This window comes from Oenanthe melanoleuca, chromosome 1, assembly GCF_029582105.1.
Source record: "Oenanthe melanoleuca isolate GR-GAL-2019-014 chromosome 1, OMel1.0, whole genome shotgun sequence".
Taxonomy (NCBI): domain Eukaryota; kingdom Metazoa; phylum Chordata; class Aves; order Passeriformes; family Muscicapidae; genus Oenanthe; species Oenanthe melanoleuca.
Genome location: NC_079333.1, coordinates 86993753 through 87021150, shown reverse-complemented (window position 1 = coordinate 87021150; position 27398 = coordinate 86993753). Strand labels below are relative to the sequence as shown.

The window sequence follows — 27398 nt, the reverse complement described above, 5'->3', positions numbered from 1 at the left end:
GCTAAGTAGTCTTGCATTTTCTTTTAAATTAGTATTTTCTACATAAGCCTGTTGATGACTTTTAATGCTTTGTGAAAGGCTTTTAAATACAAAATGAGACCCTTTATCTTGAAGGACTACTTAGTATTCAAGTTAAACGTTGATCACAGTACAATTCCAAAGGAGAAAAAAATTAGTCTTTAAATTGATTTTGCCTTAAAACATGTGAGGCTATTCTGCATGCCCTAGAGAGAGATTAGAATGGGCTTTGTTGCTGCTGATTTTTCCTCTTCATCTTGCTGAACAAAATGTGAAAGGACTGGGAGAAGGGCTGGAGTAGAAATGCAATATCTCTATAGAAAGAACTTGAGTAATTTCATGGATTTAACTGAAATCCTAAAGTGTTTTATTGTTTTTATTTTGAGACTCATTCTTTGTGTACAAAAGTGTGACTTTTCATGACACAAGCTCAGTTGTCTTGGACTCTCTGGAGTTGAAGTAAGGGGCTGATGAGCCTCAGGGGATGCCCATCTCTCTTATCCAGGGAATGCTGAAGTCATGTGGGTCAAGGAGGTTTTTAACTTGGACATCTCAGTTTCATGTCTGAGCTTGGGTGTGAGGAACCTGGGCTATAATGTGTGTCTGATGTCTTTTGCACTTTTCCTTTCATTGGGAAGAATGGCTGGCCAGCATTGCAAAGCATAAAAATTGGGAAGAATGCTGCAGGCAGATACATGCACTTGAAAGAAGATTCTCATCAGAGAAGTATTGACAGGTTTAAATACCATACAGTAGATTTTAATCCATTCTAAAATAAAGAGATACTGTTATACAGATATTGGTATCCAGTTCAGTCCAAGTCTCCTGCAGAGACCTGCAGGGTACATGGATGAGCTCTTACATCATCATCTGGACTCTGCCATCTCTGTTGATGTGAGTGTACTGAGCTTGGTGAATTGCTAAGTTTAAGCCTGCTGTCCAGGCTGGATATTAAACAGTTTTTCTTTAAGGTCATTGGCATAAAGTGCCATCATGTATATGGAAAATAAGTGTGTGAAATCTTAGTAGGTGCTAAATTAGAAACAGTTTTCCCCCCACAAATACATTTTATTTCTCAGTGATTTAAATGGAACAATGATGAAAGCACAGTAAAATGCTGCACTGATTAAATGCTGAGGGAGGCAATTCACAGGACAATCTGAAAATATTGGACAAATGGGTTTAGAAGTGAGATTATATTTAAATGTTTGTGTTACACTTGACTAGAAATAATGCCCTTCACCAGGGAAATGGCTGAAGAAATTGCATCATGTGTCAGCAACAGTGATCCAGTAACAGTGCTGGGATTGAGGGTGATGGGGACCCTGGGAGTTGGTTTAAGTGCCTTGGTGAAGTGGCTGCAGAATGTGGATTCAAGTTTCTGAGGTAACTGTGTGCCTTATGTAATTTGGTTACATTTGAAGATAATAATTAACTACTGCCTTTGCAGTGTTGTTCTTGAATTAAAGGGGGATTTTGGATGGAAAACTGAAGTAAATTCAGTGAAGTGTGTGTGCAAAGTGATTGAAATAGGAGTCTTGCTTTCAAAAACTGTTCTTTTGTCTGAATTTCATAAGCAGTGTTTCAGGAAGCATTTGCACCTTAATTAAGGAGTAATGTGGATTTAAGAATTAAGGATACTTCAGTGAAGTCTACCAGTGCCTTTGTGTCCTGACAAATGAATCCAAATTCTGCCCCTGCTTTTCCTTGGGCATTTCACCAACGTTGATGTCTGCAATCTAATTCAAAGCACACAGAAAAACTCAAACTCTGAAGCAGTGTTGGTTCTAGCACATGAAACTGAGGTTTGGGAGCAGTTGTTCAGATGTGTAAATGTCAAAAGCAGATTTCAGTCTTGGCCTTTTTTCCACGGTGCATCAGCCTAGTTTTATACTGGCTGAGGGTATGAGTTTACCTTTGGATGCTTTGAAATAATAAGAAAAGCTACTTGTGTCTTCAGTGTCACTGCAGTGATCCAAGTGGAGATATATCCATCAGGGACACTTTGACTATTTGGAACATCTTGTATTAGCTCATAAACCAGAAGTTGGGATTGTTTGTATTTTTTCCCCAACTTCTTTGCCCCTAGAGTTCCTGCTGTGTTTTCTTAATATCTAAGAAATCTTAATATCATGTTACAATTCTTAAAATAAAGATGATCAGTGGATCAGAAAATAATTAAGGATTAAGGTCATAAATGCTTGTCTTTAACTGCATGTTTGTGTATAATTCTTTCTGGTAGTCTTCTGGAGTTTCCATTCCTTAAAGAAAGGCAATAAATTTCAAAATTATTCCTAGAGTAATTTGCTGACTTCTGAAGCATAGATCCAGCTTCTTTTCAGTTCACCTTGCACAGGAACAAGGAGAAAAACAGCTGGAAGTTTCTGGGATTCTTGTCTCCTGCAGAGAAGACTTTCCCCATCTTTGCCCCAATTCTTGGCATAAAAAGTGGAGAACTTTAACTTTGCTAAGTGGCTTTAAGAAGTAAAATCTATTTTTTTAAAAATCTCAGATGTAAGGGTAATTAAAAGAATTCCCCCTGCTCCAACAGAACTAAAAAAAATTGAATTGCTATGAAGTGCTTTTTTTATGAAACTCCCTGTGCTGTTCAGGTAGCTGCATGTGCACACTTGTGCCTGCCATTACCCATGGCATGTCAGACAGTTGTAGGGGCAGAAGAAGCTTAAAACTGTGTCCTGTTTGCTACATACATTATTTACTAGCAGAATGTGCATTAGTACAGCTGGAAATGTTTGCCACTTTCTGTGTGACAAGGATGATGTGTGCAATGAACCTGTCCAGAAAGTGTTGAGCAATTTGCTTTTAACTCCATTACCCATCCTCTGACAAACACTGCAAAGCCAAAGTCTGGAAATAGGCAAAGAGAACTGAGGAAATGGCAGTGTGTTGGCTAAAATAAAACAAAATTGCTCTCTTTAAACTGGGGAGAAGATGCACCTTGCTGTAATACTTGAAGGATGTTTTATCTGGAAATCTTCTCTTCTGTTGAAGCACTGCAGTAAGTGCCAGAGAGAGTACTTTGTTCTTCATGAGTGATTCCTGAGGGATCTCCTGCTAAATAATGTGTCTTTTTTTGCCTTTTTTTAAACAGATAACTCTTTTATATTAAGAAGGCTTTTAAAATGGAGTTTATTTTGTTCAGGTCTATAAAACTGGCACCTTCAAATGTAATGCAGGGAATGAAGACATTGTTAATATCCATGGTATGGAGTGATGCTTTTACTCAATTTTTAATTAGCAGCTAGAAAAAGATACACTAAAAAAACACTTGGATTTTGATGCTTGCATGACAAATGAAGATTATGCATAATGTTTTTTATCTAAAAAGTGTTAAATTTGCCCGTGGAGATGTATATCTCCCCTTCTTGGGCCTGATACTTTCCAGATAGACTTGGGAGAGCCTGTCAGGTCCCTTGTGCTTGGAGACTTGGACCATTATTTTTCTTGCCTGTATGCCTTCTGGTACAGAGTGGGAACAGACCCATCTCTGGATGTGGTGTAACTTCCTGAAGAGCACAGGGGAAGTAAGGACAGGTGTCCTGGGAAGAATACAGGGATGCAGTCCAGTTGTTGGATTGTGGTGAGGAAGACCAAGGTGAAACTGGAGCTGAACTTGGCAAGGGATGCAAAGAGTAACAAGAAGGGATTTCTGTAGCTCTCTGGCATAACCTGAGAAGCTTGCAGGTGTTTAAGGATGTTCTTGCTCTCTTACCTGCAGGCACATATAATAAGCCTGGTAATTTCTAACTCCTTCTAGGCTAAGGGAACTGTTGCCCCTTCCTTCTGCTCAGACCTGGGTGCTGTGTCAGAAACCAAACATTTCCTTCTTCCTGACAGATTTCAAATGTCAAGGTTTCATTTTGTTAATTTGTTTATGAAAACTTTGAATTGTAATTTCAGCCTCCCATATAATGGCAATCGTAGTATCTGTTTTTATCATTATTTTTTTTCCTTTCACTTTTTTGACAACCCATGTTCTGGTGTGTTCTTTCACCTAGTTAGACTTGTCTTTACAAGGTACTTTTAAGATAAATATTGACTTGTTCTGCTGAAAATACAGAGTGATATTGATTTTCTTGCCTTTATGCAAATCACATGTGATTGGATATTTGTATCTTGTTTTTTTCTTTGCTTTTTTATATTAGCTTCCTGACCTTTGATACAAGCATTTTGAGAAGCTACAGGGAACTCAAACTTTTTGCCTTGGGTACTTTATTATGCATGACTTCTGTAAATTGCATATTTTTTCTTGAAATAAAATCAAAGATACTATAATCTGTGTGTAATTGTTGTCCTTAACCTTTGAGCCTCTTCTTTCACATAGCTAGGTTTTTCCCTTATGTTTTGCAGAAAATGCTATTCTGTTTGTTTTTATCTTTCAGAAATCAGCTCACAGAGTTTTCATGTCTGACTACTGGTATCGGACCCTGATCCTGTGCAAAGAAACTGGGAGCTGCAACTGTTTTGCAGCAGCCAACCAGCCCAATGAAGAGAAAGAAGAAGATACCAACCATCAGGTTGTGGTGTCAGATACCATGCAGCTTGTGCCAGATAAGCAAGAGGTGACAGAAATCACAGCAGGTGAGAAAAATACAGCAGATTTTGAAACTGGCTGGCTGGCTGCCAGACTGTTAAGAAGAGGACAGATGGCTTCAGGAATTTTAGCATTTGTATCTCATCTCTAACAATGAGAGTAGGGCAGGGAGCCCAAGAAAAGGAATGGCTGAGTATTCACTGGAGGGGGTTGATGTCACCATGAAAACAAATGTTCAGCAGCAGCCAGTGAGTACCTGTACTTGGGAGGAATGATGCTTGTTATAAAAAATTAAAATCATTCCATGAATTAATTGTTTAGCAAAAAATAGCCATCCCAGAGAAACCTGACCTACCTTCCTACAGTTTTAAAAATCATAGTTTTGAGAAGCTGCTGAGAAGCAAGTAAAAAATACCATTGCACAAGCAGAAAACTATAGTGAGTGCTAGTTTATAATTGCTGGGACTAAGAATATGTGGTTTTGTGTTTTTTTTATTGTACTGCCTTATCTTATGTTTACCCATGGAGGAGGTTGTCCCTAGTTCATATATGAATGGAAGCTTTGCCTTGGTACTAGTGCAGATGGACTTTAATTTTATAATTTGATTAGCAGTTGCATCTGATGGCATTTGGTCTTTATTAACACACCTTCATTTCATTTTGAAAAATGTTTTTATAAAGCCTCCTAGGTAATTAAATTTAATTAGGTAATTAAATGCCTAAATATATTTATGCAAACCTCTCTAAGCTGGAAAAATGTTCCAAAACTGGAAAGGTGGAATTCACTAAAATACAGTTTTGCATTTAATACACATTTATAAAACAGGATATGACTCCTTTGTCCTAGCTGAAATGAAATAATGATGTTGCTGCTGCAGAGTGATTCATAGTCTGCTCTGACTTAACAGGAAGCTGTGATTAGAGTAATCATTTTGCTTTTGTACCAGTGACGTCTCAGCCAAAATGAGCCTTCTTTTGAAAGAAACAAGGAAAAATGCAAAAAAACCCTGCAGTAATTCCAGAGCATGATGTCAGGATTGATCAGATATGATTTCTGTGGAAATAAGGTGTGTGTATCTAGACTACAAGAGAAAACTGAAGGGAAATCACACATATTCTGATTTTCTAGTGGAGATCTGTACTAGTTATGGAAGAAGGTAAATATCTGCTTATTTCAATTTTCTCATTGTCCATAACTATTAGAATAGGAGCAAGAAAATGTGAACTTGAATTCCTGCAGAGAAGATTTAGACCTAATTGGGGCAGTTGTTAAATAGACTGCTAAAGAGTTTGTGTAGTCTGTAGCTTGTTCTGAATGAAATCTCTGGTGAAACAAGCCACTGCTAGAGGAGAGCTGGGTGTACTTGATTCCATCCCAGTGATTTCAGCCTGGCTAAGAGCACAGTACTTCTGTGGTAGAAGAAACAAAGAAGTCCTGGGAAGGCAGACCTGGAGTAGGAAGTCGGAGGAAAGATTGCATTGTGCCATCTGAAGGGTTTCAAATGGGGAATTGCTGCCTCCCCTCCCCAGAAATTCAGGGGAGAGCTGTGTTGGGTTCAAAGTTGAGTTTATTCTCTGCAGAAGTGTCAGTGAATCAGTGGTTGACTGGTTTATTGACAAAGGAAGGGTAGCAAACTGCAGGGATTGAAATGAAAGCAGTGAAGGCAGAGCAGGAGCTGAGTGTGGAGATGCACTTCACAGGCATGAGACTGCCTATATTAGCCTGCACATACTTGGCTATGCTAATTTCATTTTTCAGCTGTGGCTGCTGCCCTTCTATCACTGCAGTGCATGTAAGAGGCACATGAGGTTTAATGAAAGAAGTTGTGGACTAAGTTTCCTGGCTTGAGAAGTAGCAGATTTTTCATTGGGGATTACATCCATGTCTGGCATGACAAATGAATTGCAAGCCATTAATTGAAACTGCAAAACACATTTTATCCGTGGAAGAAGTGGATGTAGTATTCAAAAAAGCTATGTTTGTTTTCTTCTGACTTGAAGACAGCAGTGTGTAGAGGAAAGGAGCCTTCCCAGAGCTAGGCAGAGACTACATGAGAAACTTAGTGGTAGATAATTTTCTGCTAAAGTTCATAAACTTTACAGATAAATGAAGCATGAAAGGTTTTCTGTGCCTCATATGTTACTGTTATTGCTAGTATTGAGGATTGATTGAATCACTGATTGTGGATATCTTATTGGTGTTTGATTTTTAACAAATCATTGCTCTTAATTCATGCAATTTGTATGTTAAGATTTTCTGACTTTATCAAGGGACTGCTAAAAGGAATCTGCTCTGAAAAGAACTGCAGTGGCATAACATGGTGAACATTTAAAATGAGAAAATTTACTCAAGTTTTAATACTTATTCAAATATTTATTTCAAGAAAACAAGCATGTGTTTATTTCTGTTGGTAAAGGGAGCCCTAGTGCCTGGCTCTGTGAAAATAATCCTTATAGTCTTCTTGTGGGAAAAGGCAGAAAGAGAGATGCTGCCATGGAAGATTATTGGAGTCTTCTCCCTTGTTATTTTTGACTTCTGAAAGCAAATGTGAGGGGTGTTAGTCTCCCATGCAGACTAATAATACTGCATGATGGAGAGCATCTTTCTGCTTTTATTTAAGCCATATGTTGCTGTAGCTGGAGTTTTAATTCCCTCTCCCTCCCCAGGAACTCATCTGCTGTGCTGTTGATACTATATTAACAGCAATATTTTTACTGCAGTGTCTTCCTAGAAGTTATAATTAATATCAGGTCTTCATTGTGTCTGTAAGTGTACACACAGAGAGAAGATACTGCATCTTGAAAGCTTTAAGAGTTGGGATTGAAAGCAATAGATGAACCAGCATGCAAAATTCAGCTTGAGGCAGAGCACAAGTGAGATGGAGACAGAATAACATCCAACTTGTGTGTACTCTTGCCTCAGTTCAAATGGTGTGTGTAATTCAGCCTTCCCTCATCTTCAGCAGAGCCTGAAAAATGGAAAGATCCTGGAAATTAATGGAGGCATGGAAGAAAGTAATGAATCTTTGCTAATAATAAAAAAGAAAAAAAAATCCAGTATTTCTGTATTTCCTCAGTGCCTGTTATGTTTTTCTACCTGTGTGGCATTGGACTTGAGTGATGTGCTTGGAGGCCAATTTACATACAACAATTGTTTGAGTTTTCTGTTTTTTTCTCTCTAGTGATCATCTCCTTTAAATGGTTGACAACTTTATTTGTTTGGGATTTTTTTTTTCCCTTCAGCTCAAGTCTGTTTGGAATATAATCTTTTAATGCAGGGGTTTTTAGCATCCTGCCACGATGCAAGTTTTGTTGTCTCAAGATTTGATAGTGTTACATCTTGGGAGCTGTAATTGCTGAATTAGTAGGAAATAGCCATGAAGGTGCTACAATCAAAGCTTTTGCATAAGTAAGGGACTGTCATGACTCTTAGGGTTTGAAGAATCCAAGAATACAGGTGACAACTGATTGAAGTCTGAAGTCTCCTTAATCCAAACTTACCTAAAATGACATACTTAAGGAGTAGGAAAATATTTTTTCATTACTTCAAATAATAAAATGTGTGTCATTTTATCAATTTACCTGATTTTTGGCATTTTTGCATCTGAAATTACAAGGCAGCTGAAAAGACAGAAAGTGGCTGTGAAGTGCCAATCCTAACACTTGTAACAGTGCTGCAGAGCACAATATCAGCTGTTGCACTCAGGCAATTGAAATGCTCATCCATTACACTCATGCTCTTTGAAAGAAATGTGCATCTCAGAATGCTGAATTGCATTGTTTTCCATACATAAACAGCCTTTTGGGTACTGCTCAGTGGCATTGCTGAAGGTGGCAGCTTTAACTCAATTATATACATCTGCAACATCACTGGAACAGGATGCTCAGGTTACATTATCAAGACCACTCATCACCTGCATCAGGAAAGGGGGAAAAAACAACATTTCTCTTAAACCCTTGCCCTCTGGTAACTTCAGTTCTACTCAGAACCCATAGTATAACTTCAGCTATGTGTGTTAACCCTTTGCTTCCACTAGTCAGAAATGTGTAAATGCAAGATTTCAAGAGTAAAGGACAAGGGAAACATTGTGGATATTCACTGTTATAATAACTGTACTGTTTCAAATTAAGTGACTTTTCAGAAAAATGATAGCTAATGCTGTTTGGATCTAGTCCTTTCTATTCCTTGGTAGTGTACAAAGGTAACCTTTAAAAATCTTAATTAAAAACTAAGTTACTGAAAATCAACTCTTAGAAGCTGTTTTTATTGGTAACTAGAAGAATGCCATTGAGGTGTATTTTTGGGGAGAAATCTTTCATTTATGCAATATATTTAGAAAGTTCCTTTATTCTTGGAGTTGTTTTATATTCTGCAAGAAGCTTTATCAGAGTCAATGTTTTAATATAAGCTTAATTTTAATAGGCAAATGTGTGTGCATTGCTGTATGCTTCCACTAACAACTTTATGAAAAGGTTTCTTTTCAGGGTATAACTTATAAACTAGATTGATACAGGTAGAAGGTACATGTGAAAAATGAGGCTGTGAATAGTATATTTTGTGAGGTTGTTTGCATACATTAAAAATCCCAACTAAAGTGTTAAGACCAAAACATGTGAGGCAATGGAAGATTTCCTCTTTGTTAGAATTCCAGAGGCATCTGCAAGAAGACCACTTTGTTTCATGGGTGTGACACCAAAGTTCTGTCATCTGATTAACATTGCTATGTCTTCAGTGGAATGAAGGTGGCATTCCAGACTTCTCAGCCTCAGTCTGCTGCTCAGCTGTGCAGGTGCTAAATAGCCCATGACCTTTTTTACCTTTAAGTACAAGCCAACTAGGGCAGGAGTGTCTAAGCCATAATGCACAAGCCACTTAGTGATACCTGGTCCAGCACGTAGCTGGGAGCTGTTGTTGTCCCTGGAGGCATCTGTCACAATGCCCAAGGAGGGGGGAACCTGGGATTTGGTTTCTTTTTTTATGAACACAGATCTGGGCTCAACATAATTTTTTGGCAGAAAAGGGTATTTGTTTTGCTGTGCACTTTTCTCCATCTGCTCGGTCTCAGTGGGCTGCCCTTTAAAGATTGCTTGTGTTTTGCTGTGGAGCTTATAAGTAAATCCATGTAGAGCTTTCTGCTTGGTACTAATGTTTTGATTGATGTAGAGTGCATGTCCAAGTAAGATACAGCAAATATTATGTGTGCAGGGTTAGCATTTCCCATTGATGGAGGCTGTTTTCCTATAAATGTCTTTACAAGCCTGTTCCCTTGCTGGCTACTGTAGGACTGGTACTGCTCTCAGCATGTTTGTGAGAGTGTTTTTTTTATGTGTTAGCTGAAGGAGCTGCTTTTTATTAAAACTGAGTTTCAACTGAGGGAATTGGGCAAATTCTTATGAGCTTTACTCCTCAAAATGAGACACGTTTAAAACTAATTGGAATAATCTATCTAACAACAGGAAAAGAAAGCCTGTGCATGGTAAACCTCTTCTGTGCTGTGCTGCTGCTTTGAGTAATAGAGCAGTGAAATCCAGTCTGATTAAAATCAGTAGGAGTCTTGTCAGGATTTTCGTCTTAAGACTTCTAAGCTACACAAGTTAACCACCCTCTTAAATGAAATTAATATTAAACATCTTACTCTAATTCCCTATTTCCTGGGAATTACAGCAGATATGGAATATATAAAAATAACTTTTTGTTCAGTTCACAAAGTTAGAGCAGAAAAGCTTCATTAGAGTAAAAAGGCATTGCCAGCTAAAAATGAGCTATGCAGAAGTACTTTGGTAATGTCAGGAGTAAAATTCTATGTGTGTGTTTGTATATATGTGTGCATCTCTCTGTCTGTCTCTCTGTTTTTGTAATTAAGTGCCACACTTGATGGATTTTCAGTTCAGCTACTTCTTGCTGAAAAAAACATTTTTAGGAAATGGTCCTGCCTGAAATTGCTCTTAGCTTTTATCAAAGATGTGAAAGCATTTTTAATTTTTTCTTCAAAGTTCTTTGAACTCTGTTAAGAAATACTCCCTAGACAAGTCACAAGCACAAGTTATAGGTGTTCTTTGGTTGATAATCTATTTAAAATCTATGGTCATTTAATCAGAAGGGAACGCAGTAGCATTTAGTTTATTAAGAAAATGCCTAGCTTTTGTGATGTATCTGAATGTAGTGAATCTTTCCCTTTTTATTTAAATCATGCTTTGCTTTTCAGATATTCTCAGTGCAGGATGAAGCAATAGATGCTTGCTGAAGCTAAAGCAGGAATGCTTTGTCAATTCTGTTTAGTCCCTGACATGAGTACCTTTGTGCTTTTGGTGCCTCAGGTGGCTCCAAAGAAATTGGGAAAGTGTCTAAGCAGCAGAATTGAAATTCAAGAGGGGTTACATGTCTAACCTGCTTAGGCATTCTGTAAATCCCATTTTCATGCATTTGCAGGCAGTGGATATCTTTGTAAATCTGCTTGATTATAATAAGTAAGCAGAACAAAACCCAGACTCTATATTAGAAACTGGCTTATTCTGTAAGGGCAGGCTGCTTGGTCTTGGATAGGTGCAGGAGGAACCATCTGAGTGACAAGGTCTCACATGCTGCCCTAACATCATATCAGTGCAATCTGCATATCTGTAGGGTAAAATGTGGGGTTACATACTCACTGGCTTCCAGCTGGACTGTTTGAGCTGGACCATTTGTCATGGAAATAAATTGCTTTGCCTCAGTTCTAGCCAATACCCAGATTTAATGTTGGGTTCAGTTGTTGCCTCTGGCACTGAGGAATTACTCAGGGCTGTTTCATGCAAATGCACAGATTTTCTGGGGCTAATCAATGCACTCTCTTTCAGTGTTTAGGAAGTCAAACCCTCATTACGTAGGAGGAGGGACTTTGGTAACAGAAAGAGTTGAGAATAATGAAATAAAATATTGAAGTTTCTTTTCAACTCTGGTTTTGCTTTCTCCTATAGCTGGAAGCAATTTGTTCAGTGAGAAGTTTTATTTTCTCAGCTTATATCTGTTTAAGCCTATTTGTTGATCACAGGGGCCATTAGAAAAATTGTGATTCTTTAAAATTGCTTGTTGCACATAATTGGCTTATTGTAGTCTTCAAATGTCATCTGAACTAATTATTGAACAGACTAATTTATTCTCCACTGACATTGCTAAACATAGAGAAGAGGGAATAAATTTGATGTTGTATCTGGAGTCTGTCAGTTAAAATTTCCTGCTGTCAAATGTGAGCAACTTGTTTTGCAAAGACTTACCTGGGGAAATGTACTTATTTACTAAGTGTGTGGAGGAAGGAGGGGAAGGCCTTGTGGTATTCCTGCAACATGTGCCACCTACACTGCAGGTTACAGATTCTGTGAAAAATAAACCACCTGGGATTAGCTGCTGCCAAGGAAACGTGTCCAAAGGTGAAGCTTTCAGGGAAAACACATTAGTGGTGCTTCTGCTGAGGTTTCTTGGAGGTAGGGAGCAAGTCTTTGAAATCCAGGCAGTCCTGTCAGCAGCTTCTGTTTCCAGTAGGGTGTGTGGATACAGCATGAGGCCAGGTATGTGCACAGAACATATTGGGGACCTCTGTAATGCTGTCAGGAATTGCCAAAAAACCCAGCTGAAGCAGGGCAGGTGGGCCTGGAAACAGAGTCAGTCTCTTAATGCTGCCTGCAGTCCTCTTCACTGGCATTCTTTGTGTTGAGAACAGATGTTTTTTCTAGGTGAGGTACTAGCAGTTGCTGTTTTCCACACAGACAGGGCTTGCAGTCAGAGGAGTAGGGGGAAAATTATGGAAAAAAAATGCCACATGACACATGTTTGTTTTTGTACTCTTTTCTTGCTTCTTTTGAGGAACATCTCAGGAGGAACACAGATTGTATGTTCTGTAACCATACTGTGTATTGAAACTTGCTGTTTTTGTGCTGTTCTTTGCCTCTGTGTGGTTTCATACTCCTAATAAATAATCACTTTGTGATGCATGGTGAGTGCTGGGAGCAGAGATCCTGTTCTCATCTGATTGTATTTTAAAAGAGGGAATTGTGTAGGTGTCAAATGCAGGAGAGGGCTGTGATTGTGATCACAGGTGAAACACCAGTCCCTGAGAAGGGCACCAACAGGGATGTAGCTGAGCTTGTCCCACTGTCATTGTGTTCTAGTTAGGGAATTTAGACCCCAGTAGGTTTTATTATGAATGGCAGGTACTGGGTGTTGTTAGACCTTAAAGGTGTTAAAGTTCTTTGGAATCCTTGTTCTGAGCATTTGTTAGGTTCACATGTATTCATCTTGTTCTTTGTTTTGAAGAACTTCTGCTTGGTCTGATCTGGTTGGTTTTTAGTCATTGGTGTTTGGTTGGTATTAGTTTTGTGGGGTTTGATTTATTTATTTATTTTGCAAATCTATGTAATTGTTAAACAAAGAGGAAAAATAGATTAAAAGAGCAAAAATGTTCATAATAAAACTCTCCACTGCGTGAACTTGAAGAATATTTGAATTCTTTAACTGGCAAAATTCTTGTCCACTGGTTCTGTTAGCCCAGTGTATCTAATGTTCCTAGGTGTAACATGTCATTTGTCATATGTATGTCACTATATAATATGTCATCTCCAAAGGCACCCAGGAGTCAGTGCTGTCCTTCTGTCTATCCTTCTGTTTGGTTTGTTTTCCTTCTGAAGAGGGGAAGAGAAGGCAAATGCGTATTTAAAAGTTTTGTTCATTTCTGGTTTCACAGTGACTGCTAAAGGAATGCCAAAGTATCCAGAAATAGATACTGTAAGTGTTATATGCTCCTATACCTGGCCCTTTAGTCTCTTTCAAGAAATTGAATCTTGCCCTTCTATGCCCAGTAGATGTTGCTGTTGATTCAGTAACACTGGGAGAGGACAAGTAGAAAAATGCTTTAGGAGCTCAGATGATTTATAAATATTCCAGTATCTTATTCAGAGAAAAGAGGCTGCTTTAAAAAAAAAAAAAAAAAAAAGGCAGTGCCTGTATTTTAATTTATGTAAATTGGCCTTCCAATCTGTAGCATAAATGAGAAGTAAGCATTGTGTGAGTTACTGGTTTAGTGTGCTGTGGAAGGACTGCATTGAAAGTGGATTTTCTACCCTGTATCTCCATTATGGTTTTACTAAGTATTTGTATTTTTATTTTCATCCTAAGAAGAATGAATAATACCTGTCCTGGTGATCTCTCTGTAGCATGGTACAGTTTTGCAAAGCTGTGCTGTATGATCAGAATAGGCATTCCTGTAGCCTCTCTCAAGTCAGCATTGTTTTTTGGAAGCTGCAGCCTTGCCAAGTCGTTAGAGAACTTTTTGGGATGAAAACCCATTGCACAGGTGGGTTTTGCACACTTTTTTGGAAGGAGATAAAGCAAGGGACTTTTGGAGAGGAGACTGGAGGAGAATAAAGAAGAAAACATTTAAAAGTGCTGTTCAGTAAGTTCATGTGTAGGGGAAGGTTTTTAAGATTTATTTTTTAATGCAGCCTGGTCTTCTAACAGAGTTTGAGAAATAGTTTGAGGCCAAAGAAGTGTGTGAATAAAATACTAAGCAGACAAGCTCACTGCTGAATTTTCATTCCCTTGTGTATGGGCAAACACCTGCAGCTGCTGGTTTCCTTGGAAACAAGTTCACTGCAAAATCTGAATGCACTGCACTAAGCCTGTCAATTGTGCTGCATTTGAGGAGAGTTGAACATGCACATTTGGACCTTTTGATACATGAGTTTCTCAAATGCCGTGGTTTTTTTGCTTTTCTTGCATAAAATACCTGATTAAAGGAGATGAGCGAGATGTTTTGGATTTTGGACAAAACTACAAAAAAGGTTGGTATTTACAAGTCTAAAGATGGCCTCTCTGTGTGGAAATATTTCCTTACAGCATCTTGTTTTCTGAACCCTTACTTTTAAAATCTTTTCTTTTAAAGCTCAGTGCTGTTGTTTGCATATTGTTGAGTCTTAAGTGGTTTTTTGGAGTTGGAGATCAGAGAGCTGCTGAAAGGAATTGCTAGTACATTTGCCATATAATAGAATTTTGGCAGGACATTGGTTTTGTTTGGCTAAGTAATTCAATATGGATACATGTGGATGTTCTCACAGATGAGTATTTTTGCTCTGACTGAAAGGAGTATGATTTCATATATTGTGTTAGAAGATCTTAGTGATGCTTATGATTATCTTCAACTGTTTGAGCCAAAAAAAATAAAAATCTATGGAATTAGTGTGGTTATGTTATTATACCAGAAAGTATTAATTTAAAACCTGTATTTTTTAAGAATTTTTTTTTCTTAAAAAAAAAAAGAAATTTAAGAAATTAAATTATTAATTTAAAACCTGTACTTTAAGAAAGAGAAACTCTGTTAAGCAAGTGTTGTTAGAGTTGGATTGTTTTTCAACAAGTATGTTTGGCATAGCTTCATTGTGTGTACCTGGATCACAAGTACATGAGGTAGAAGTCATATTTGTGACTGCCTTTCTGTTTGTAAAGGGGTTTCCCACATTTATTGGGAAAATGACATACAGTACTGAGAATACTAGGCAGTATAAAAAACCACAACACATGTTGACAAAACATAGTCTGTAGCTCGTCAAATATTAGAGCCATCTGGAAGTGACTCCATGGTGGGATTGCTTTCTAAAAAAGGGTTTAAAATGTTTCATAAACGCTTTTTTCTTTCTAAAAGGAGGCAGCTGTGCACATGAAATTATATATGACTTCAGGAACTAGACTTTTTGCATTTAGCTTCTTATTCACTAATATTAAACAACCTTTGAATCTGAGACCTTACTGTGTTTCCCCCACAGATAATATTGAATGTCATTAATAAGGTATATATTTTTAAAGAGCTCTCTCTAGAAAAGACTTGAAGTTTTCATGACTTTTTTTTATTGCTATTGCTTTGGGTGCTCTAACTTACTAGTATTGCATTAGAAGGGTCCTTGAGCCTTTTGGGGGATTGAAGAGGTGGGGAGAGCAGGCAAATACTGTCTTTTACAGGAGAAGCCAATCTTTGGTTTTAAAAACTCCCTTGCAAATGTCAGGGAAAAAGAAAAGGGATAAAAGGAGAGTAAAAGAACTATTTGTGCAATGCAGTTATTTATGTTCTGTTTTCTGAATCCCATCATACCCCTTCTTGCTGCCTTTGCCTATATTTTTCAAAGTGTAACAAAAATTTTTTTTCTATTGTAGAGCAAACAGTTTAGTTTCTTGAGCAGCATGCTGCCTATTTCTGTGAGGGAATGAAAGTTAAACCATCTAAACTCTGCTTTTGAGAGCTCTTTGCTTGCCATCTACTCACCACTGGTAATTACAAGATATCCCATTTGCACATAGGTGTGACAATGAAGAGAAGTCTGATACTTAGATGAAGTAGAATAACAGTTTATACATGTAAGTTTGTGCTATGGAAAGGTTTTGGATACTTTAAGAATCTCTGATTTCTGTATTTGATGACATAAATTCAAACATTAGTTGTTAGGTTGTTTATGGTTATGTGTTTCTCTGGTTTTACAAAATAGGACCTTCTAGACAAAGTTACTGAATGGTTTTTGCTTCTGTAACAGGGGATGCTGGCAATGACAGATCCAGCCATGCTAAGAACTGCAGATGCAAAAGTGACTATTTCCTTAATGCCTGCCTTAGTTTTCTCTAAAGGATTGGTTGAGATCTTGAAGGAAGTAAATGGGTCATAGGGGGATGCTAATGCAGATCAGTTTCTAGGGGCCAAAGAGACTCTTCCTTTCATGTGGATTGGTCTGGTTATTGCTAAATTTTCAAAGCAGGCCTTCCATGGTATCTGGTATCCATAAGCCTCTTCTTTATGCTGCCCTTTGGAATTCTGCATTTAAATTACATTTCATAACACCTCCCTGTTCCTCCTGCTGCTTGTCTGTGCTGTGCTGCTGCACTGACTATTCAAAATGTGCTTCCTCTTGGGTGCACAAGTAGGAATGGTGAAGAGGATCCAAGTGTTCTTCAGGGATTCAGACTTTGCCATGGCTCTGATGTTTTGAGGCTCTGGGATGGAGCTGGCAGCTGAAGGAGTAATTTACAGCCTGTTGAAACTGATCTTGTAACGAGAAGAATGCTGAGAGCAAAATCTTGCAGAAACAAATTTGAAGCATTTGAGAAATGGCAAGAATACAAAACCTGAAATCTGTGGAAATCTCACTTCAAACTTTTGTGATATGACTCAATGGAAACAGATACAGTGCAAGAGCAGCATCATTACAAAGCAACTGTGAAAATACCAGTATTGAAGATAATTTGCACTTCTTGGTGCATCCTGGAGATTAATTACCAATAACTTTCTGCAGCTGACCTGACTGCACCTGGGTAGGGTTAGAAACAAATGTCCCCTGAGCTGGAATAGGAGATGGTGCACTGTGCTCTGGGGTTGCATCTCTCTCTGAGCATGTCCCTCTGTGTTAATCTTTGTGGATTTATGGCCCAAGTCTTGATCGTGGTTGTGACTTTTTTTTTTTTTTTTTTTTTTAAAGTATCTAGTAATTTTAAAGCCAAAATTCTTGGAAAATGAAGTCCATGAAACCTCTTTGTTTATCAAAAAGCACTTAATTTTACTGCATTTTAAGTGAATTAAAAACCCCCAGCATTGTATTAAGTTCCTCACTGACAAGAGAATCTTTGTTTTGGATTGGAAATAGTTTTGAAGAGTCAAAGAGGGAAAATAAGGAAAAGAAACAGAGGTATGTATTCAGCAAAACAGGGAAATGTATACATTTTTGCTTATATTTTTCTTTCCAAAGCAGTAAGAGTTTAGGACTGTGAGTGTTCAAGAAAACTAACAGTGGTACTTCCATAAGCCTGTTGAAGCAAAAATTCAATCTTTCTGTTTCAAGAAAGCATGAGAGGGTTTGGATATGGGTTACAATATAAAGAAATCTAGATGACATTTTTCTTTCTGACAGTTTGACCATAATGCAGCAGAGTAACTATAAACTGCAGAGCAGTCACTTTCCCTCCTCTACTGAGGGTTTTGTGCAGACCATTTCCCAGGAAGGATCAGTTTAATTTGGCTTCTTTGAGAAGTACCATATTCCAGAAGAATATTAAATGGAAAATAAAGGGGATCTGAAAATATTCACTGTTTCATATCCTAATAAAAAAAAACCAACACAACAAATCACTGTAAATTGGACATAATGATTTTTGTTTTTCAAGCAGTGAAAAAGTTGTAATTGTTTGCAAAACACTTATTTAGAGGCAATTTTTTCTCCTACCTGGAATTTTCTGCTGTGTTAAGCATCCACTGATAAAAATAAGAAAATAATTCTACTTTATTTACTTAGGATTGTTTGCATTAAAATAGATAGGGCAATAGGTCTGGTAAGGAAACAGAGAAGTTTTCAAGCTCTGTTGTGAAGGACACAAAGCACCATTGTGGGACCTGTGATGAATGTGAGCACTCTGCAGCAAGACTGAGATCTTGTTTGGGGCAGCCTCTGGCTGCAGGTGAAATGTCCTTGTGGTTGTTGGAAATTGCTTTACTATTTCTAGCTGATTAATAAAAATAGATTTCTACACGAGTAATTTTCCTATTTTGAGGTTTAAATTTTCCTGTTTTGCATTGAGAGAGAGCCATGTCCTTTAAGAGTTCTTGGGGTGCATTCCAGGAGGGAGGCCAGCACCCAGTGTGGGGTGGTAAGCAGCCTTGGGGCAGCACATCTGGCAGAGGTGGGCAGCACATCTGGCAGAGGTGGCAGCTCAGCCAGACCAGCCACAAACTGAACCTTCCCATGTCCTCAGTGAGTTCCATGAGCATTGCATGACTTCCTTTTATAAAAAGAGAAAAGCTTTCTGTCACCCTAAAGCTCCACTGAATGCTGCTTTTTAAGATGTACAAGTGGAAAAAGGCAGTCAAATTTTAAGATACTTCCCATTCCACCCCTGGAGGTATTTAAAATCTGTGTAGATGTGGCACTTAGGGACACAGTTTAGAGGGGACTTGGCAGTGCTGCATTAATGGTTGGACTCAATGATCTTGAAGGTCTTTTCCAACCTAATGGTTCTGTGATTTTAAAAAAGTTCCAAATTAAAGTTGACATCTTTCTACTGAGCCCTTTATCTGTCTTAAAATTTGTCAGCCTGTTCCTCAGGGGTAAGCACTTCAGTTTTATTCTGTGTAATCAAATTGAATGGTCCTGGAAAAAACCCTGCTTTTTTATTCAACTTTCTATATCGTTGATTGGATGTAAAATTAAAAATTATATGTGGCAGTTAAATATCACTTTTTGTTACAGAGAATTTCCTGAGCATTCTAAATCAAACCTGACTTGAATGGTAGACCTGCTGAACTTTTATGCATGCAGCTTGTTCTTTTGAAATAGGAATTTTTACTAAGTAGGGCATGTCATAAAATTTAGACTTAATACTCAAAATCTGAACACACACACACATAATCTGATTTAAAGCCTAATACTTTTTAGGAGACCTCAAAGGTTTGAGCTCTAAAAAAATGTTGGATAGACTCTTTTGGAGTCAAGAAATTAATTTTATGACCCCTCGTGCAGCATTTCTTTTGAAAGAAAATCACCCTAACAACAGAAGACAAAAGGTGTGTGTTTTCTGGATCCATTTAATTTCAGCATTTGCATACATAATACTAATAATAGGACTGTGGCATCTCTGTATCTATACTCTACCATCTATTTAATTATCATGGTACCAGTAGCTGATTTTCTGAAACCAAAGCTCCCTTGCATCCAGTATTTTATTTTTCTACATTTAAAGTAGTTTGGTTTCATTTCTTTTGGGGTTGAAGTAGTTTCCCTTGTGATGCCTTTCCTTTAACTATGCTTATATATAGAAGTTCCCCAAGGAAGGAAATAACAGTGATGCTTCATTTCCTTCCATACTTCCCCTTTTTGCAGCAAATTCATTCCCTGCTCACCTTTATGCTTCCTGTTCTCAGTCTTCCTAACTTCCTACACAAAGTACTTCCTTCATCTATAAAGATATCTCAGTAAACTTAGAAAGGAAGGGTCTCACTTGTCACTGCATTGGCAAAAGGCAACATCCATTCATTTATTGCCATGACTGCTTTTAGGGAGTGCAGCTGTGGGCACATCTGGATAGTTTAGCTCCTCAGGCTGAAGAAGAATAAAAGACTGGAACACCCTTCAGCTGGAGCAGGGGCAACTGGAGGTGTTAAATTAAATAAACTCTTTCAAGGCTGCTGGCTCTGCAGTGATTACTTAATCCCACGTGACAAAAAAGGACAAAGAAGAAATCTGAATGAAGCACTTACAAAGAAACTTGGTACTCTTTAAACACAGCAGAGCAGCAGAAGAGATTCAAATGACATTTCATCCAAGCAGGGGAGGCTGGGGGGGAAAAAAAAGGCCCTGCCTGTTCAGCTAGGAAGTATTGAAACCTGTGATCTGGTCAGTCATTTGAAGTTAATTCAGGCTGAAGAGCCTTACTACAAAACTTCACAGCAGTATGAGGAATGCTGTTCTAGTGTGAAGCTGAGACACAGGTTAGGAAAGAAACAAAATAGGGAAAGTTAGTAAATTAAGCTTTAGGAAATAATTTGGGGTTTTTTACTTTTGGTTTTTTTTTTTTTTTTTTTTTTTTCTTGTTTGTTTGTTTTTTGGGTTTTGTTTTAAGGAGAGGTTAGATTGCAATTGCTGGGGCAGGAAGCAAGCTGTTTGGGGAAGACTGAAAGTACAGGGAGCTGGATTGAAGCCAGGTTAGGCTAAACTGTAGAAAAGCCAGTCAAATAGAGATGAGTATGTTGCATTTCATGTGTATTTTACTACTTTTCAGCCCTGGGCCTGAGCAGTAATGGAAAAGGAAGAGGAAGGTGAAGCTTTTCCCCTACTGCTAAGGACTTGATCTGGGTGTCACCTCAGCCTAGTTCCCCTGCCCAGATGGGGGAACCTGCAGGGCAGCTGCTGGGACCTCACCTGTATGGCATATACTTACTCAAAGAAAAATTTATTGAGGTAGAGGAGGCACTGAGGAATTGATGGAGATTTGGTAAATTGATATATTAATTAAACAAGGCATAATTTTGATGGAATTATTCTGTTAACTGCTCTTGCACATCTGAAAGCTTCTTTAGTCTGTGTTCCTGTATGAATAAACCTTGCCCATACTCTGGCTTTGTATGAGTGTTTTGACTGTCAAGTTTTTAAGAAGAAAAACTTTGATTTTTTTTGTTTCCCCTCCTTCCTCCATGTATTTGCTAAGTTCTCTGTATTCCTTGAGATTGTGAATCTAGGAACAATTTTCTCCTTGTGAAAGACTGAGGTGTTGCCAAAACCAGAATACTGCCATCTCTGCTTATGAATCCCAGTTTCAAATCCCAGATGCTTTACATAATAAAGCCTAACTGGGCTGATTACCAAGAGAACTCAGTCATTCAGGGAAATAAAAGGGAAAAATCCCTTTTCTTCATGAAGGAAGAACTCATGCCAAGAGGAGGTTGAAATGTTAAAAATGCATTTTCTGTTTGGATCTTTCATATCAACTGTCCTGTTTCCCTTTTCTTTCCCTTTTATTTAAGGCTGGGGATCAGTATCACCCTTGTGCAGTGGGTGTATGTGGCAGTTTTTTGTAGGACCTGAGAGGACCTAAATTTATGAAAGCCACGTTCAATGGGTCTCTTCCCTCCCTGCAGGAGCCCAGCTTAGGTAAGTCCTGGCTGTGCAGTGGTGCCATGGGTGCTGTGCCTTCACTGCTTGCACAGTCTATGGAGTTCTGTGGTGGGTGGGGCCATCCAAAAAAGGGCTTGGCTGCCTGATGCTGACTGTGGTAGCACTAGAAAGCTGTATGGGATGTTTGGCAGGGGATTCAGCTGCACAGGCACAACCATCCCTATGCTCTGCCCCATCTCTCTGCTGCAAGCAGCAGGAAAACCTCTGTGTGTTTTTATTTCTTGTAGCCCTACTTTGTACTCAGCACATTATTTTTCTTCCTGCAGCCATTCTTAGGCTTGCAGAGAATCTAAGCTCCTATGGGTTTAAATTGGAAGCCCTCTTGTGGATTAGTAATTGACAGAAAAATAAGAAATAGAGAGTTGCTTTAGGTGGTCAGTTTTCTGTGGGTGGAGGGGGAGTTACTGGTGGAGAAAAAGCAGGGATTTCTGCAGCTGTTCAGCATAATCCTAAATGAACTGGAAATGGAAAAAAGCGTGGAAAGAGAAATTTTGCAAATATGTGAAAATGTTTATTCAAAAGAGTAAAATTCAGTGCTGAGTGCAAACCATTGGAGGATAAATTGGTGGTGCTAAGTAGAAGCAGTAGATCAGTAGAGAAGGTGAAATTAATTGTTTGTACAGATGGGAAAAGAAAATGCCATTCTGTAAGCTAGGCTGTTGCCCTCACTGAGAGACCTTGGCTGGTGTGGGCAGTTCCCTGAAAACAGCAGCAGCATTGGTCTGAAAGGCAAACAAAACATTACAAACTGCTGAGAGGGAAACCGAGAACAGCCAAATCCTTCTGTCACTGAGTAATCTCTGCTGTGCCTGCTCCTGGAGCACCATGCCCAGCGTTGTTCCCTTTGTCAGAGTACAATTAGTGTACGTGGGGGAACGGGGAAGGCAGTCAGAGGTATGGGGTTGCTTTTATACAAGTAGGAACTAATTAGGGGAGGAAAATTTCTGTCTGGAAAACAGGCAATTGGAGGAGGCATAATATCACCTACAGTGGCAGTCTGTATAGTCATGAATGGCTTGGGGATGTGAAAAGAGAGTGTTTATTTCCTGTAGGGTTTTTTTGGGTTTGTTGTTTTTTTTCCACTGCTTCACAAAAGAGAAACTGGGACACACAGAAAACTTCCAGGAAGGTAGTTTAAACAAAAGCAGTTCTTCACACAGCACATAATTAAATTTTGGAGCTCTCTGATGGCTGATGTTACAGAGATCAATGTAAAGTTAGCAGAGAAATCTTTAGGTAAATTGTTGAAAGTATCTTTTGCTCAAGCAAAGCTCAATGCATGATATATGTTAATGACTTATGGTTACCAGTCTGAACCCCCATGAGTGGATAGCTGTATTTTACTTCTGGAACATTTTCAAAATAGCCACAATTTCTTGAAAAAGTAGGTAATCCTGTTTGGGTGAAACTGTTTGGAAATAAAAGATGTGTGATGTTGCTGTGTTTGAACAGGATTTGCTGAAGACTGCAGCCACAACCAGAGTAAAATAGAGAACTGAAGGAAAAATAATGTTCTTGAGGCTTTCAAATCTAATAGAAGTTTAGAAAAAAATCAATAGAAATCAGGTCAAATATTATACCCATGCAGCCATGGAAATTGATTGATTAAATTCTGTAATACATTTGAGCCTTTCTTATTATCTTTGCAGCTTCACTGAAAGAAACAGAGGTATAGACCATTTGACAAAAAATCTTTCCACTGCATTTTAAACATCTAAGACAGAACTGAAAGGCTGTGTACTCCCCAAATTTCTTTATTAGTTCCTCTGTTGTGGCAGGGGTTTGCCTGTGACTGGTGAAGATATTTTGCTGAAGGTAGTATATTAGCAGAAGTTAAAAATCAGAATTCCACAAGCAGCTTGAATTTTTAATTTAAAAAAAGAATTAAAAATAATAATATCTGAAAAATGACAACCTTTCCTATTGTATTTACAGACTTTTGGTGCTAGAACTGGGCATCAGTCCTTTGACTATCAAATTTTAATTAGGCATGAGAGGTGTGGGACTGAAATGACATGTTTAATTCCATAACATGGTTGTCATGATCCAAAGGGTGTGGGGATCAAGTAAAAACTTCAAGAGGGTGAAAACTGCAGTAACTCTTCCCTGAGGGACAGTCGTGTTGTGTTTTCAGGACTGTTTTGATTCCTTACATAGCTCACAGATACTGGATTGCTTCATGTTGCAAGAAATCTCAGTTGTGTCTTCCTGTTAAGAGTGGATTTTAATTAGTTAAAGGTCTGTTTCTTTAGTCTGACTCAAGGTTGTTCATGAGACCATGGCTGATCCCGTGTCAAACCAGCAGAGATCATAATCCCACATTTGGTTAAGTATCTTGAAATACTCACTTTCATTCAGTAGAGAAGCTATGCCAAAGCTTCTTACTCAGGAAGACAAGGCTGCCTGATTTCCATGAATGAACATGATTAAACAAGTGCATGATTACAAATAACCCACTTTTTGGTAACTAACTTTCAGCCCAGCTGACTAAACATTTCATGCAGATGCTTTGCATTTGGAATTTGTTTGAAGGTGTAGAAATTATATATAAAGTGACCTTGTTGGTATAACTGAGGTTTTAGCTAACATATTGAGGTTCTCCATTCATTTTCCACAAGTTATTATGTGATTCTGAAAGCTGACTGGTGGATGTGGTAAAATTCACATTTTCATCTTCCTTTTCATTTGTTATTTCACTGAGAAACTCCATAGAAAGATGGACCTTTGACATATGAGAACCTTAAGCAGTCTGCTGATTCTCCAAGGAAAATATGACATTCCTATTGAATTGAGGCAGGATACTCAGGAAGTCTGGGATTGAACTATCATCTTCTTTTGCAGTAGGTGCTTATGAATTAATACATTTGCTGCACCAGGAAACAGTGTAATCTTACAAGTGAACTTTGCTGTTCTGCATATGCAAAAATGCCTTAGGCCTCTGACTGCAGTAACAAATTCCATTGGCTCTCTGACATCTGGAGTTCTTCCTGGGCTCTCTGTGGATGCAATATGGTCACACAGCTTTTGTTTAATAATGAGCCTCAGCTTTCAAGTGCACCTGCAGACTTGCACACCTTTTCTCCACCAGAATGTCAGGAGCCTGGTCTGGTAATTGTGGTCTTGCTGCCCATCACTTGTTCCTTTGCCTAAATGCAGTCTCAAATGGCAGTCGCATAAACAAAATACTTTTTGCATACAAAGTTCCTACAGATCCTGTTTTTCAGTGGTAATACTTTATTATGGAAAAGTTTGACTGAAGACTTCATTTTGTCATTTCTGCTAATATGAAATGGAAACATAAATGGTTCTAGTCATATCTAATACATGAGCTGCTGTGGGCCTGTCATACTTTGAGTGGAAATAATGTGAATTAATGTAGTAAATTAATTATCTAAATTAAATTTATTAGTAGAGGAAGCCTAGATAGTTTGATAGGTCCTCTTAAAAACTTTTTTGTTCATGTCCTCTCTAAGGGTATTGTTGAGAGTTAGGAACAACTCATCACAGGTGTCCACTTATTTCCCTTGGAAGGGCTGCTGTTTTTTTTACCTGCTGTATGCAATCTGTAGAAAATAATATTTCTCTTAAATAACACAGCTCAGTCCTTTTAAACATAACCAGAAAATCCTTTTTTCTTTTAGCCGTGGATATTTTGTTAATTTTGGTTAAAAATTAGGATAAAAACAATAGGATGATTAGAAGAGTGGGGGAATTTAGCTGACCATCTGCAAAAATCTGATGAGACAATAAGATTTGAGATGAGATGACAATAAGAAATGAGATATTAAATCTCAACGATGAGATTTAGTAGGCATTGAGGTGGTCTTTTGGGAAAAAAAAGTGTTAAAAGCGTCATTGTTTCAAACTTATAGAACAGTCTGTATAAAAGGAGTGAAAATTAATTATGAGAAGCAGTTGTATAGAGAAGTGTTATGCTGCTTTCAGTCTTGTAGGATTTTTCTGTGTCCCTGAAAGTTTCCCAGTGGAACTGTACCCTCTACAGTAAGTGGAAGTTTACAGGTTATGAAGTTTGGTTTTCTTGGCTGCCTTCTGCAGCAATTCTGCTGCCGTACACCTTGAGGGATCCATAGAGCCCGGCACTAAACCCCTTTGCCTAAGGTGGGAATGCAGATTTCACAGAGTTATAATGCTGCTGTGGCACAACATTTAAGCGAACTCCTGCAGAGTCCAGAAGACAGCTGTGTTTAAAGGAAATTCGACAGCGTTTAAAGGAAGTTTGGAAGCTTTCAAAACTGACCATTCTGAATGGAACGCGAGGGCATCCTGGCGGGAGCGGGATCATCCTCTCCAAGGCGTTTTCCTTCCCGGCTGGCAGGAAGGTGGGGGAGCCCCGGCGTTCACGTGGCTGAGGATGGGGCGTTCTGCGAGCTGGGGGATGCAGCGCAGCGCTTCCCAGCGCCTCGGCTCCGCAGCGTCCGCATCCACCCCGGCTAGCGGGGACTCGCTCCGCATCCACCCTGGCCAGTGAGGAATCACTCCACATCTATCCCGGCTATTGAGGACTCGCTCCGCATCCATCCTGGCCAGTGAGGAATCACTCAACATCCATCCCGGCTATTGAGGACTCTCTCCGCATCCATCCTGGCCAGTGAGGAATCACTCCACATCCATTTGAGGACTCGCTCCGCATCCATCCTGGCCAGTGAGGGCTGCGCTGCGGGCGAGCGCACCCGCGGCAGAGCGGGCAGAAGTTGGGAGCGGTGCTGCTGTCACGGACATTCCCGGCTCCGGCTGCCCGGGCTCTGCCAGCAGGGACCCGGGGCTCCTGCCATCCATCCTGCGGGCTCTGCCATCCATCCTGCGGGCTCTGCCATCCATCCTGCGGGCTCTGCCATCCATCCTGCGGGCTCTGCCTCCCTCTCTGCCTTTGTGCCGAGCGGCGCGATTGAGATGCGCGGCTGCGGAGCGCTGCTCTAGCCGCTGCTTTGGGGATTTTTCCCCGCCTCCGCCTCTTTTAATCCTTGAGCAAGGGGGGCATGCTTGCTGCGGATTCTTTTTGTTTTAGCTGAGAATGAGATGCTGGCTGAAAATTGAAGAAATGGCCCTAGAAGAATTGATGCAAAGATTAAATGCGGTTTCCCAGTGCGCTGGTAGGAGGAGCTGCTGGTCTTAAATAATGTGTTGTGTGGATGCTGTTAGTGATTTTGTGGGATTTACAGAAAATCCTGGCAATCTGACTAGCTTTCTTTATGCATGCTCTCATTAATAGGAAAGAAAACATTAAGAGCTTTTGTCACCAGGTTAAACTTTCATTGACATTAATGCTAATTAACATTTTTTAGTACTTAGTTATTCCTGAAGCATGCTTTAAACATTGTTTTGAGTAGTTTTGGGTAGCTGTTCGCCCAGTCATGTCCTCGAAATGGGTCTTGATTCAATTTTTATCTAACTAGGCTATACCTAAGTTGAGGGAATTACAGATTTCTCTGATATGGAGCAGTGAAAAGCTCAGCTAACTAAGCCTGCAAGCTGGTATTTTGGGTGGATCTAAATTGCACTGCCAGGAGAATGAAGAGTTGCATGAATTAATCATGGTAAATGTAGTTTTACATCTGTATGGATTAAAAATTAGAGCAGATCTGCTTAAATGGTTTTAGCACTGTAGAAAGATTATGGAAATTTGAGATTGTTTTATTTGTTGAAAATGTAAATGCTTGTGTATTCAAAACCAGAACGAAGAAGCAGTGCACCATGAGGTGATCTTTGATTTGATTTAGAGAGTGTCAGCCTGGCTATTGCTTATGCAGAGATGTGAACATATTTCAGAATAAAAAGTTACCTGGAAAGACAAGAGAGGTGGTTTTTGTGTCCTTTGCCCTTTATTCTTGGTTGACAGATTACAGAAGTCTTGCATCTTATTGTCATGTGAAGCAAAACAGTGATTTGAAAATACAGAACATTATAAGGTTTAATTCATTGCTGTACCAAAACTTGGAATTTCTCTTCCCATTTTCTTAGTCCTCTGTCCCCTAAGGGTGACTTTTTCATCTTTTTCAATTTCCATGTGGTGGAAGGAGATAATTAGCAAGATGGCTGATGCTGTAGTCTGATGAACACATAGATTAAATAACAAATATGGAATGAACAGATCAGCTGCCTCTGTTTTCTTGGGTAGGGAAAGAAGGTATTTTACCTTCTT

At 38.9% G+C, this 27398-nt stretch overlaps 1 protein-coding gene across 7 annotated transcripts in view; it reads left to right on the top strand.

The window, feature by feature from the left end:
* The window catches only part of MCF2L (MCF.2 cell line derived transforming sequence like), a 148186-nt gene that overhangs the window by 3792 nt on the left and 116996 nt on the right, over nt 1-27398 (top strand). For 5 of the 7 annotated variants that reach the window (XM_056500464.1, XM_056500302.1, XM_056500036.1 and 2 more), the window contains exons 1-2: nt 4190-4246; nt 4422-4620. In XM_056500464.1, the coding sequence (XP_056356439.1) occupies nt 4443-4620 (178 nt within the window). In that variant the 5' untranslated portion in view covers nt 4190-4246; nt 4422-4442. Of the gene's footprint in view, nt 1-4189; nt 4247-4421; nt 4621-27398 lie in introns of those variants that run through there. The other 2 variants (XM_056500544.1, XM_056500121.1) reach the window with 1 other exon arrangement.